Below are 12,866 nucleotides of genomic sequence, written 5' to 3'. Positions count from 1 at the left end.
TACTGGATCTTTGACTTGTAAATGCAAATCTTTGCTAAAAGATCCAACAATCAGTGCAATCAATCTTATGCTATCTATCATATCATTTAAGATCAAATACTTTCATGTTCGGATCTGACATTTTTTTGGGGTGTAAAGTTTGAATCCAAGCATCTCATGCATGAAGAACGAATATATATCCTATCATGATGTAAAAGAACATGCATTATATGATTTGTCCCAGTTGGGTAGCTCCCACTTTCACATTAACCAGAAAATTATTGGTAGGAGTTTCCCATGGAGTGCTGTGCAGCATCCACCGTCTACTTTCACGTAATCCCATGAGGATGGACCTCGATCGCTCCGCCAGAGAAAGTAAAGGTAAAGGGTATGCAGGTTTCCAAAGTCACACCCAACCCACCCATGTGATGATCCCCTCTTTCTTCTAATGCATGTATCATCCTGTCCCCACCGACATCCTCATCACTTTCCTCTGACCCAATCTTTCAATCGAAATTATGAAAAAGGGATGAAAAGAAAACAATATCAAAAGCTACTACATTCCCCTCTTTTTAGTTAAACTTTTTTAATTGATTTTCCTTATTTTCTACTGATCCCAAACAATTCCTTTTGCTTTTTGCCACCCTCCTATCACCTCTATAAATCTCCCTACCCACCCCACTTGATTCCCTCCCCTTCTCCATTCACCTTGTTGCGGGGAAAAACAAAAGAAAGACAAAAGAAAGCATGAGAATTAAGCAATCCCGAGGTTCCTTAACCTAGCTAACTTGGTTTAAGTGGCCTTGCATGTGCCTAGGAATCATTCCATTTTATTATTTCAGCAAGAATACTCGTCACCTACTACATATTATTTTTCTCCTACTGAATTGGATCTTTATAAGAAGGTCGACTGCTGGTTGAGCACCTCCCCTTGCCTTCGTTTCTTCTATCAAGAATTCTCTAAGGTTGCTGGTTTCTCAATGGGTGAAACTAAGCAGGTATCCCATTGCTCATATATATGCTCTGGAGCATGATAATGCCCTCGGAATGTAGATTTTTTCCCCCGTTTTCTAGATTTATCATGGAGTGTATCTCTCCTTAATTTCGTTCTTGACAGGAAGAAGCTAAAGAGGAGGCCAAGCCAGAAGAGAAGAAGGAAGAGAAAATAGAGGAGAAGCAAGAGGAAAAGAAGGAAGAGAAGCCGGAAGAGAAGAAAGAAGAAGCAAAGCCCTCCCCTCCCGTTGTCTTGTTTGTGGACTTGCACTGTGCCGGATGTGCAAAGAAGATTGAGAGGTCCATCCTCAAGTGCAGAGGTCTCTCTCTCTCTCTCTCACGCACGAACACACACACACACACACACGCACGAACACACACACGCACGCGCACACACAAACAAACACGCACAAACACAAGATTGTGTGCTAACCTTTTTCCAAGTGGTAATCCACATCAGGGGTTGAACGGGTGGAGGTGGACATGGTGCAGAATCAGGTCACAGTTAAAGGAATGGTGGACCCTCAAGCTTTGTGCTCCAGAGTTCAAAAGAAGACTTCCAGAAGAGCCGAAGTCATCTCCCCACCGCCACCAGCTGAGGGGGAATCCAAACCTGAAGTGGTTGCATCACAGGTTTAAACCCTTTTTCTTGCTGCCAACTGATACACACGCATGAATATTGTAATAACCTAAGACTTCACCTAAAAGGCTAGTCAAAAAAATATTATTTAGATTCCTTGATCCTATAGTACCCAAGATCTATTCAGCTAATAACCGATCTAGAACGAAACATACGTCCGCATGGGTTCTCATATAGTTTCTCTGTTTAAGTTCTGACGTTCTCATCCGACTAAAAGTTCAAATCTATGCAAATCTAATTACAAAGCACTACGATTGGCTCATGATCAGCTTAATGAATCAATGTTACAGTATCCCCTAGTCCACATTAGTTATTGATCGGATCCGTTCTGATACCATCTTTAATAACTCTGATACCATCTTTAATAACTCAAGACCTCATCCAAAATAGCAAGCCAAAAAATATTATTTGGATTTCTTGATCCTACATAAACAACCAAGATCCATCCAGCTAATAACCAATGTGGGACTAAATACATATCTGCACGGTTCTCATAGATATTGTCACCCTCGATGTGCATAGATTTTTTTCTTTTATGAGTGGAAGTTGAAGTTGTTCCATGTACTGCCACACATTATCCAGAGAAAGATCTGGAACATACTTGGATATAAGACACTCGTCACATCCAATGGCTGGGGATGCACGAGACGCTGAACCCTTCACCTTGGGGCAAAGCACTCCCAGTCCACAAGGGGTGCATGGCAGCATGTGATTCCTATGTAGCGTGGTATGCACTACATAGCTTAATTACTCGCAATATATTGAGATTCGTGCATTAAGAATATGATGTACAGATGGGCAGCTTTCCACTGAATCCCATGCATTGACAACTTTGCTGCCGTATACAGCAACAGCATATCGTCTTTAGCCCAATTTGAGTATACATCGCAGCGGATTGTTTATGAATTCTATAATGTTCGACCATAGCCAATTCAGTGGACAGGTCAGTTTTAGATGGAAATAAACCTATCAAAACCTGCCAAGCATTCAAGCTGGATTGTGGAGGATCGGTTTCCCAATAACTCTTGTATGGTACTGAAATTGCAAAACATTTCGCCTGAGAAATTCCATTTTGATTTCTGGATCTTATATACGACCCTTGCCCATCTTATTACATGGTGGTGGTAAACTACCTTACTAGTTCAAAAAGGGTTATATCCATGATTTTTCTAACATACAATCAATATGGAACTAAATATATTCTTCCATTCTAAGCTCTAGCATCTTGACCATATTAAGAATCCATATACATATCATGATTGGTCTGTGGTCAATCAAAATGCCATCCACAAGATTAGTCAGGAGTTGGCTCTATATAAGTATCCAAAATTTTGCTGATGCAAAACTAATATACGACTAAACATATACCCATATGAGCTCTCACACCTAGGGTAAGATGCATTTTGTGCACTGTTTGATATTACATTCAGGACATATTGGAGCCCGAAGGAAAAACAAAGTTGTAACTGAGTCAAGCAGAGTTGTTTCCTACTTTGTAAATGTATCAAGAACCATATGGCTAATCCTAGATGTACACCACCTAAATGCTTCATAAACCTGCCACCTCCTGCTGCCATTTAGCGCTCGTCTAAATTTGACGCTACAGCCCATTGCAAAAGTAGAAACTAGTGGTTTAAAGCATGGATGCATCAAATGATCTATTCATATATTTTTCTGCCTTTACGTTCGTATGTACGCACTTTTTCATATATAGATTTTAAGGGTTTTCAGGATTTACGTACGTGTACGTACTACATCTAATCAGTGTTAATCGTTCGGTTTTTGGAAGCAGGCGAGTGGGATAACCACAGTCGAGCTACATGTGAACATGCACTGTGAGGCCTGTGCGCAACAGCTGAGACGAAAGATACTAAAGATGAGAGGTATCCTCTCTCTCTTTCTCTCTCTCTCTCTCCCTCCCTCTGTGTGTGTGTGTGTGTGTGGTGCCTTTCTCAATTCTCACGCTACAACGCAATGCATCCCTTTCAAGGTCCCTTGTAGTCATGACATGCCATGCTCGCAGGCATGAGAAGATCAGACACCATCCATAAATACTAATTAAGACATGAAATGGTATCCAAATGGCAGCAACAATACATTAACTTAGTTATCAACATGAACTCTCATGTGGGATTCCATACAGGGGTGCAAACGGCTGAGACCGAGCTGAGAACCAGGAAGGTGACGGTGACCGGAACCATGAACGCGGAAAAGCTCGTGGAGTACATTCACCGAAGAACAGGGAAGCTTGCAAAGATTGTCCCTCAGCCACCAAGAGAAGAAGAGAAGAAAGAGGAAGCGGAGAAGAAAACCGAGGAGAAACCTCCTGAGAAGGAGAAAGAAGAGGACAAGAAAGAAGAGAATGCAGAGAAGAAGGAAGAAGAAAAAGCACCACAACAAGAAACGGCAGAGGGTAACAAGGATGGTAGCGGCAAGGAAGAGAAGGGAGGTGGTGAGGAGCAAACGAAGGAAGGAGAAGGACAAACTAGCGTGGCCATTCCTAACGAGGCAGACATGGTGAAGAGGATGGTATACTGGAATGGTAGCATCATCACCGAAGAAGAGATGGCAAAGAGAACGATGATGCATTGGATGCCAGTCTACGTGATGGAACGACCGCCGCCGCCGCCCCAAATATTTAGTGATGAGAACCCAAATGCATGTTGCATCTCATAAAATCTTGAACAACAAGATATTATTAGTAGAGTTGGACTAGAAAATTAACAAAGAAACTATCTGTTGCATCGAAATCGAAGTATATGTAATATGGGATAAGATGGCCATGGATTAGCATACAGAGAAATCTTTATAATAACAACCATGTAATGTATGCTACTGTATTTGAACATTATCTCCCCAGATAAGGACACACTTTTTCATGTGTCATTTTGGCTTCTCATGTTTTATCCGTTATATATATTATTCATCAACAGATCTCCGATGACAAAATTAACAATCATAATCTACAAAACAAGAGGTTATTGCGAAGACAAACTTCCAAAGACCCTTGCATAGCTTAGGGGCCAAGCCATTTTTCTTGTTTTATGCCATTACATGGAAGACCTAAACATGTCCCAATGATATTATCATCATGATCATCATTTTTAGTTTCTGAGACACATTGCATTAGTAAGTATACGTAAAAAATAATTACTTTCTTATTGGTGCATGTCACATGGCAGTTGCACTGACTATTGGACCTAACAATAGCTACATGGAATCCAAATTGCAGTCTCTGTTTCTTCCGACCTCATAACAGGACCCAACCCTATTGGAACTTGTGATTAATTAAGATATACCTTTTTTTTATGTTCTTCATATTAAAAACTAAATCTTTTTGGACATTTATGATGACATACGACATCATGCGCATGAAAAGAAGAAGCCACATGGGCTGTCCAAATGCATTGGCTTCAATTCAATTCGGCAGCATTCTTTTTATCTACTAACTGATGTTTCTGAAAGCATAATGGTCAGGAAATTAAAAATAATGAGTTAAAGCAGGATAAACGGGGAAGAATGAAAAGAATTAGGCTCCGTATGTGCCAATAAGGACCGTATGGATGCGTATAAAATAGGTGTCCTGTATGAGCAACAATTTTCCAAACTAAGCTGTCTACTTGAGCACCCTTTTGATGCATGGGATGGTGAAGAATTTTGAATGGCTTGTGGCATCAAAATGCTTTATAGGCAGTGCCACATGATTTATGATGTCACACGGGAATGGTGCAGCCTATAGGGAATGTGACATTATTGGAGATAATTTCTCCAGACTTTCTCAAGGAACTTGCCATTTTGAATACAGAAGTAAAGTCACTTCTATAGGAAATAATGCTAAATATATGAATTCTTTATTGTATCAAGCAAGGTTTTCATCTCTACCATTACAATGCCAATCATGGAGACTGATTTCCTTTACAAAGATAATATAATTTTTTTAAATCTTTTCAAATAATGATGACCTGTTACTGTAAGAAGTTATGGCCATGGTTCCATGCACATAAAGGAAATGTCAAATTATTGTGGCAAAGAGAACAGTTTGTTGGCTCCCAAGTCCATAGCATATGATCATGTTGTCATGACAACTCCAGTTGCTATAGCATCGGTTTTGGGGCCATTTTCCTTCTGATACCAAAATGGAACAGAACACAGCAAATCTCGCAATCGTGGAAGCAAAGGGTAACAATCAGAAGAGTTTTGGATAGTCATATATGGCCTCCCAATATGATGAACAGATGATTGGGCAACCTCAATCTTATCCAACGACCTCGCCTATTACATTACTTTCCCTACTTCGACGGGAGCACAAACACATCAGAGAGATTACCATTTTCCTCTCAACTACTTTAAGCTTGGGGACTGGGTTAGGTCTTTCGCACAAAAGACTATAGCAGGACAGGAGTACTCCTCCAGTTGTCTTCATGTCTTCCTTTGCATTCCATTTAGAAAACATGACATGTCTGCATGGATTTGGCCTGAGCCATGACCAAACTCATGCAATAGGGTAGGGTCTTTCTTATGAAACATACAGTTGTTTTACCCATGCAGAAGGTAGCGATGGATCTTGATATATAAGCAACTCAATTTTAATCCAATCAAGGTGGGCTTTTACCCTCCCTCCTATCAAACAGAAAATTTGAATCTGATAATTTTTTGGTTTAGGTCAAATAAGTTAAGCGAGTCTAGTCTGATCAGACTTGATAATCATTTAAAAAAGAAAAACTTTTTAGAACCAATTCAAAAAAAGATATGAATAAATATATGAATAGCAATCTGTATTTAGGATGATATAACATTTTATTAAATTGTTGCAGATCAATGTAGGTTGCAATCATGTGGACATGTCCATGACTCTCAACTCTGACAACATGAGCTGGTAATCAATGAAGCATCTTAGGGCTGGAAACTCTGAGCAATCCACAGCATTAGAGCACACTGGGATTCTCTCTTTTGCTTTTTCCCATTGGGGTACAAGGTTAGTGGAAATATTAGGTGGCATATTCGATCATTCAACATGGCCCCACATGTGAGGAAACCCCTATTGATTCAAAAACCACCAGACAGCTAGAAGAGGATGGCACCCAGAGAAAGCAATGCCTTTAAACTTGCTATGGAAAATTAATGACTTCGCAGGTCATACGTAGTGGAAGTGGAGCTAAAAACAACACTTTAGAAGTTGCTGCAGAGATGAAAGGGGTCATACCGAGGATGAAGATGACTACACATATTGTCAGCAAATCAGAAGTCAATAGTCTAAGCAATTCCTCAAAATCTTAGCAGTTCGCAATAAAAGAATAGTGTCTCAGAAGGTTTCATAAAGGGAAGATGAAATCACCAAAATCTTTCAAATTTTGGAACAAAAGAATATCAAACAATGAAAATAAAGTAATGGAGTTTCGAAGATCATGCACCGCTGACCGCCCTTTGAGTTGAGGAATAGCACGTTGGCACTGAGAGAATCTCCTCAATATGTTAGTATTTAATAATTGCCGATGTTTTGAGACTATAAATGTCAGAATTATTGTTTGATCATCTTCTAACCTCCTCTCATTTGGCAAGTGGTATACTTGCAACTGCAAACATCAATGAGATTCAGCAAAGTTGTAGGTACAGAAGCTTTATCCAATGAAGGCTGTAGATAACAGATGCTTGGAACATTTAGTGAGGCTCTAACTGATGAAAGCACGAGATACTATTACTCATTGATCTAATTAAATAGAACTTGAGAAAGAAGTGTTCTAACGAATCCAATAAGATGCTCGCTTTTGACGGTTATATTCCAGAATCTACACATAACTCATGCAGGAAATATTTCAAATATATGAGCAGAAAATATATGCAAGCACAATACATCTATTCAACTGATATCTATAGCTAGCATATAAATCATTATAAAATCTTATATGTTACATAATAGAACAGAATATATATAAGACATCTTCAAGTTCAGAAGATAAGTTATAATGAATCAGATAGCCAGTAATTATAGCACACTAACTGGACTAGTGGATATTCAGTATTGAGAAGTCCATGAGAGCGATTTGAACACTGATTCTTTAGTTGTGATCGGAATTATCCATCTTCTTCTCATGGGCATCACAACTACTAAATTGTAATCCTAATATGGTTTAAGTTTCAAAAGACTCTTAGAAATGGTGCAGAAAGTACCAAAAATAAAAGATGCAAAAGTTCAATCCTTGCACAACTGCATGAGACCGGCTCATATCGCAACTTTAAGTTGTGCCAAAGACAACTTTTTTTTGTTTCCTCCAGATATAGTGCATGAAGCTTGTCCCAGAGCTTAATGCAGGCCATGGTATGCTGAACCGGTCGGTTCAGCCCGTACCGAACCAATCCGGTACAACAGTGAAAAATGGTACCAGCCCGTACCGGTCGTCCGAACCAGCCCATACCGGCTGGTCCGAACCGGCTTGTACCGGCCCCCATACCGGCCGGTAACGGCCTGTACCATACCGGCGAGGTCAAATTTTTTTGGCTTTTGGAGGTCGAACCAGTGGTACCGGTTCGAACTGGTCCAAACCGGTCCAGTGGCCGACCGGTATCGATTCGGCGATCCTTGATGCAGGCTTATAAAAAAAAAAAAAATGACCCATAGAATTGATAAAGAAACAACCAAGGATATATTATAATTTACTAGATATATTCCTATATTGAGAAAACAATTTAGTAGATATATTGAGATCACACCCTTTAAACAGGGAAAGAAGGGTTCACCAAGTTTTACATAATGTCTGCAATGTAATGTTACCGTTAGAATCTTGAATGGAAGCATGCGAGGAACACGAGTGGATGGTGATATAGTTTCAAGATAGCAGCACAGAAGGTAAACATAATTATATAATAGTGAATGGCATGCTTATTGGTGATTAACTTTGCAACTTGAAAGTTCTTCAATAATAAAAATGTCAAGTAAGTTTCAATGAGATTATGGTCCAATAATAAAAGCTAAGTTCTAAAGGAGAAAAAAAGACTTACGTTCTTAAACAAATTTTGTATGGATCTCAGGAGAATGAGATTCTGGTTGAGATGGGTCTTAATTTTAGGAGTTAGAACCAGTGAAGCAAGACAATGATATGTGCACTCCATTAATGAGATTAACTAGATACTCAAACTATACATTCAAAGTTGTGAGCCTCTTCTCGGTGATATTGTTCCATAGTTCAACAAGATACATCTATTATTGCTTTCTACAAGTCAGCATATCAGTGAAAACCTTCGGTTTCAATACTAGATAATGCACTCCTAAAAGAAGTAGATTTGCAAGGGTCAAGGGAAAAGGATGCAGAATCAGAGAGGAAGAAGATGAACAAAGAATGACGATAACATAAAATTCAACAAGGAGGCAAATAATAGAAGCCTACCAAGCAAACTAACTTATACTTAATTCTTCACTCCAAAATAGAAGAACTAGTACTAAGACTAAACTACCAACATTTGTCAAAGTAATTGTAAGTTTTCCTAACAAAAGACAAAGTAAGGCTACATTTATATTTTTCAGATTCCATAAGACACTACAAGTAAACCAATGATGAGAAACTCTCTCTCTCTCTCTCTCTCTCTCTGTGTGTGTGTGTGTGGATCACTTCCTAGGATAGAATTTTGGCACAAGCCAGAAGTTGCATGCAAAACACTGACCCTATAATGTTTTCCTACGTCATATGTACTTGTGAAATGTGAGAAGGCAGATTGCAGCTAAATCATATACCAAACAGAATTCTCAGGCTTCACCAGAGTCAATCTCTCTTCTTGCTCCATCAACGCACAACCAACATCACTTGAACCTTAAAAAACTGGTTTTGCAGTCTGATTGAGTTGCATGTTGCATCTCTATATGAGGACCAAAACTTAAGGCATCAATTGGTGTTAATTTTTTGACAAGCCTTCTAGTAACTCATACAGAAGCTAACAGGTTTATGATATTATAAGCATGTTTTCTGCTTTAATTCAATTAGTTTCTGCTTTTCTCTTTATGATATTTATGATGAATGCACAGATTTAGCTGATTGCAATAACACAAATTCTAACCATATAAAGCTCAAAATTAATTGCAGATGAAAAGCTACAAAAGGAAGATTGATTAAGAAAAATGCACTTAGCTATCTAGGGAGTCACTTTCACTGGAGACGAGATGTTGCATGCCTGAATGGCAAATGATGTGGCAACTATTGGATCAACACTTAAGTAAGGATTTGCAGCTTCTCACCTTTACCTTCTAGTTTAGCTCCAAAGAAGCATGCAGCTGGCTGTGTGAAGCCTGGATTGGATATAATTCCAATTGGTAATTGGTAGCAAACATGCATTCCAAAAATAGCTTCTACACCATCAAGAGCGCCATCATTGACCATGTGAAATGCGCCTGGACCGCCCTCCTCTGCAAGTTCAAAAAGCAGTCTCACAGTTCCCTTTAACTTAAAAAAAGATCAAAAATGACATTTAGAAACTACGTGAGTCCAATTAAAAGAATTCCAGGTGAACCAGGTTACCTGATTCCATAGTGAAAATTGAAACATGAAGTTCGCAAAAAAAATGAAGGTTGAAGTGAAGTGTGACAAAACTAACATAATTAACATTAGAATATCTGAGTTATATGAGATGTTTTTGTGTATGTTCCTCCATGCTTTAGGCACATGAGAAAAATTTGCAGAAAGAAGATGAAGTTGGGAGAAAGCTTAAGGACAAAGTGGCCTTCAAACCTACAATGCCAATAGATTGCTGTTTTATTATCTGGCCGTGTTTTGTCATTTGTCTCTTGAACTTATCTCGATTGCCCTCTAATCTTTTTTCTGATACTTCTTGACGATGGCTCATGTTTTGTTGTTTGAAACTTTTGACTCTTCAAATCATCTAATGAGAGATTTTTGGACTCTTCAAATCATCTAATGAGAGATTTTTGGACTCTTCAAATCATCTAATGAGAGATCTATACAAGTGAAACTAAAGTAATTAAATGAAGAAAAAGATCCACGATTGCCAAGGACTTCAAAAGGTATGGTTGCCATACCTTTTAACAAATGGAATTTGAACGTATATAAATTTGAAACTAGAGTGTAACTTACTTTCATTTGTCTATACATAGATGTGAACTAATTAATCCAGTAGTTTTCTAAGTACATGGTATAAGGTTATCTTGGCTTTATGTCTAGCAGCAGATAATCTTGTGTTTGCGTTGATTGAGCAATTTAGCAGCAGCAAGGAGTATTGCGACATGAGCGCCATGCCTGCACGCGTGCATGACGCCATCTACCTTGCTCTTGTGCTCCCACTCCACCATTTCCTGAACCATAGTCACAAAGATGAGATCTTTCTCTAAAATCCAGACCAGCCGATCAATCCAACACCCATCAGATATCGACATCAACCAAATCAGAACCATAATTCAACAAAAAAGAAACAGACGCATAATAGAACAAGAACACTCCAAGAAAACAGTGTCATGCAGCAGACGGTGGCGGGGGAGGTCATAGAGAAGGGGACGATGGGCTATTTTCGATACCTGGAGAGGGATGGGGGTTGTGGCACCTGGGCGACGACGCCGGTGTGGACAAAGGTGAAAGAGGAGGGGACACCCAGGCGGTTGAGGTGGGAGCGGATGAAGGCGCAACCTTCTCCACCTTCGGAAGCCGGAGCAGCTCCGCGACGTCGTACCTATCGTATCTTTATTTACGAGAAGGCAGGAGAGGTTGTGGGCTTAGCAGCAGGAGAAGCAGAAGGTAAAGAAGAAGGGGAGGAAGAGGAGAGGAGGGTGCTACCCTATTGGGGAGAAGCGAAAACGAGAGAGAGTAGAAGACCGGAGACGGCGGAGAGCCTCAATTTTTATTTTTTTTTTGGGTACAGCGTCGGCTAACACACAGGATGTGAGTGCACAGGAAATAGAAGCGAGACCGGGTTGTCCTAAATAAAATATCCAAGAATGTTGAGGCACAAAAAAATATCATCCAATTTACCGTACTGTTTATCATTTTATAGACATAAGTAGTCTGATGAGAGACGCATTCATCCAAGAGTCTACGAATGTCGTAAATCAACCGCATTCCACCGGCCGTACGACTCGGATTCTAGATCCACTCGTTCATCATGGTTGAATCTTCCTCAAGAACGATGCGGTCCGCGCCCAATACTCGTGTCTGACCTCCGTATCTATCACAATCTGATCGAAGATCTGTCGGCCTCCAGCTGCCACAAATCTGACCTCCTGATTCTTGATGGTAAATCTGGCGCCACTGCTGCCTCTTTTCTCACTGATGTTGCCATCAAATTTCATCTTAAAAAAACCGAAAGATAGGGTGCGGTTAGCAGGCGCTTGGGTCTGATATCTGAGCGAATGATCAGGTCAAGAGTTCGAACCTCTCTCAAAGAAGGGAGTTGTTAATAGGGAGAAAGGAAACCCTTAATAAAAAAAATAAAAGAAGAGGGAGAAAGGCATATAAGACGCCAAGGAGGGACACAAAGGGCTTCCAATATTTGGAAGATCTTCGTGTGCATTTTTCAGGGCAAAGAAACAAAAAGATGAACGAAACCAATTCACGGTGTAGGTAGGCCCACACAGCTGTCGGGAATCGGGATTAACAAGCATGCCTTTCAACTGTTTAAAATCCTTCAGTAGCTCTTCATTTTCAACACCTACAACTCTGGATGTTTATTTCCACTTGCATAGAGCCACTCCCTATCGGATCAAGGGCAAGTACCAGCCAAAAATTGCAGTAAAACCACTGGGCGGGTAAACTAGACAGACGCAGCACCGCATTAAAAAAAAATAATAGTTGGACAATGTGAAAATACACAGCAGATACGGTGGCTCTCAAATCCATCACAAACAAAATATAATAATTAAAAATTTAATTATATTATTTATTGAATAAAATTAATATTAGTTCAGAGTGCCTACATTTAAACATAAAAACTAAATCCACAATCTTTACTGTTCAGAAACTCACTAATTACAATTTCCTAATCAACTGAAGAACTAAAATTCTAATCTGCTATATAGATCGCCGAGCTTACTAGCACGAACTTCAAGTCTGAACCATCCTTCATTCCTATCGACCCTATTTGCCTGGTGAGAGAAAAATAAAAGTAGAGGTATATAAGCAACACAGCTCAATAAGTAGATCTTTCACTAACTTACCAGATCAAGCATAAGTTTTTGCATGTCGATACATCATTTAAAAAAAATAACAGATATTTCAAAATAAACACTTCATAATACACTATATTAAAAATAGGTTACAAAGCA

At 39.4% G+C, this 12,866-nt stretch overlaps 1 protein-coding gene and 1 long non-coding RNA gene across 7 annotated transcripts; one reads left to right on the top strand and one right to left on the bottom strand.

Moving 5' to 3' along the window:
* The first annotated feature begins 670 nt into the window (after positions 1-670).
* Positions 671-4,498, top strand: LOC103720386 (heavy metal-associated isoprenylated plant protein 9-like). Of its 2 annotated transcripts, none has more exons than XM_008810066.3 (5): positions 671-977; positions 1,097-1,292; positions 1,433-1,605; positions 3,402-3,495; positions 3,756-4,498. In XM_008810066.3, the coding sequence occupies exons 1-5, from the start codon at positions 960-962 to the stop codon at positions 4,286-4,288; spliced, it is 1,014 nt and encodes a 337-aa protein (XP_008808288.1). In that variant the 5' UTR covers positions 671-959; the 3' UTR covers positions 4,289-4,498. The 2 variants fall into 2 exon arrangements, with proteins under 2 accessions (XP_008808288.1, XP_008808289.1); XM_008810067.3 differs by having other exon boundaries at positions 672-977; positions 3,405-3,495.
* A 2,314-nt stretch (positions 4,499-6,812) lies between these two features.
* On the bottom strand, positions 6,813-11,509 carry LOC103720388. Of its 5 annotated transcripts, none has more exons than XR_003388132.2 (3): positions 11,383-11,509; positions 9,837-11,287; positions 6,813-7,244 (listed from the first exon to the last, which is right to left on the bottom strand). It is a non-coding gene; the product is annotated as an uncharacterized LOC103720388 (long non-coding RNA). The 5 variants fall into 5 exon arrangements; XR_003388131.2 differs by having other exon boundaries at positions 9,837-10,907; positions 11,127-11,486; XR_606144.3 differs by having other exon boundaries at positions 6,813-7,062; positions 7,154-7,244; positions 9,837-11,484.
* Between the last annotated feature and the right edge of the window lie 1,357 nt (positions 11,510-12,866).

Source organism: Phoenix dactylifera, chromosome 2 (genome assembly GCF_009389715.1).
Source record: "Phoenix dactylifera cultivar Barhee BC4 chromosome 2, palm_55x_up_171113_PBpolish2nd_filt_p, whole genome shotgun sequence".
Taxonomy (NCBI): domain Eukaryota; kingdom Viridiplantae; phylum Streptophyta; class Magnoliopsida; order Arecales; family Arecaceae; genus Phoenix; species Phoenix dactylifera.
The sequence above is the reverse complement of the archived record's forward strand: the minus strand, read 5'-3'. Positions and strand labels throughout refer to the sequence as shown.

What these genes read in the sequence shown, in the direction of transcription:
- LOC103720386 (XM_008810066.3), top strand. An exon ending in GTCCATCCTCAAGTGCAGAG is followed by an intron (nt 1,293 to 1,432) that starts GTCTCTCTCTCT and finishes AATCCACATCAG; the next exon opens with GGGTTGAACGGGTGGAGGTG. An exon ending in CTGAAGTGGTTGCATCACAG is followed by an intron (nt 1,606 to 3,401) that starts GTTTAAACCCTT and finishes GGTTTTTGGAAG; the next exon opens with CAGGCGAGTGGGATAACCAC.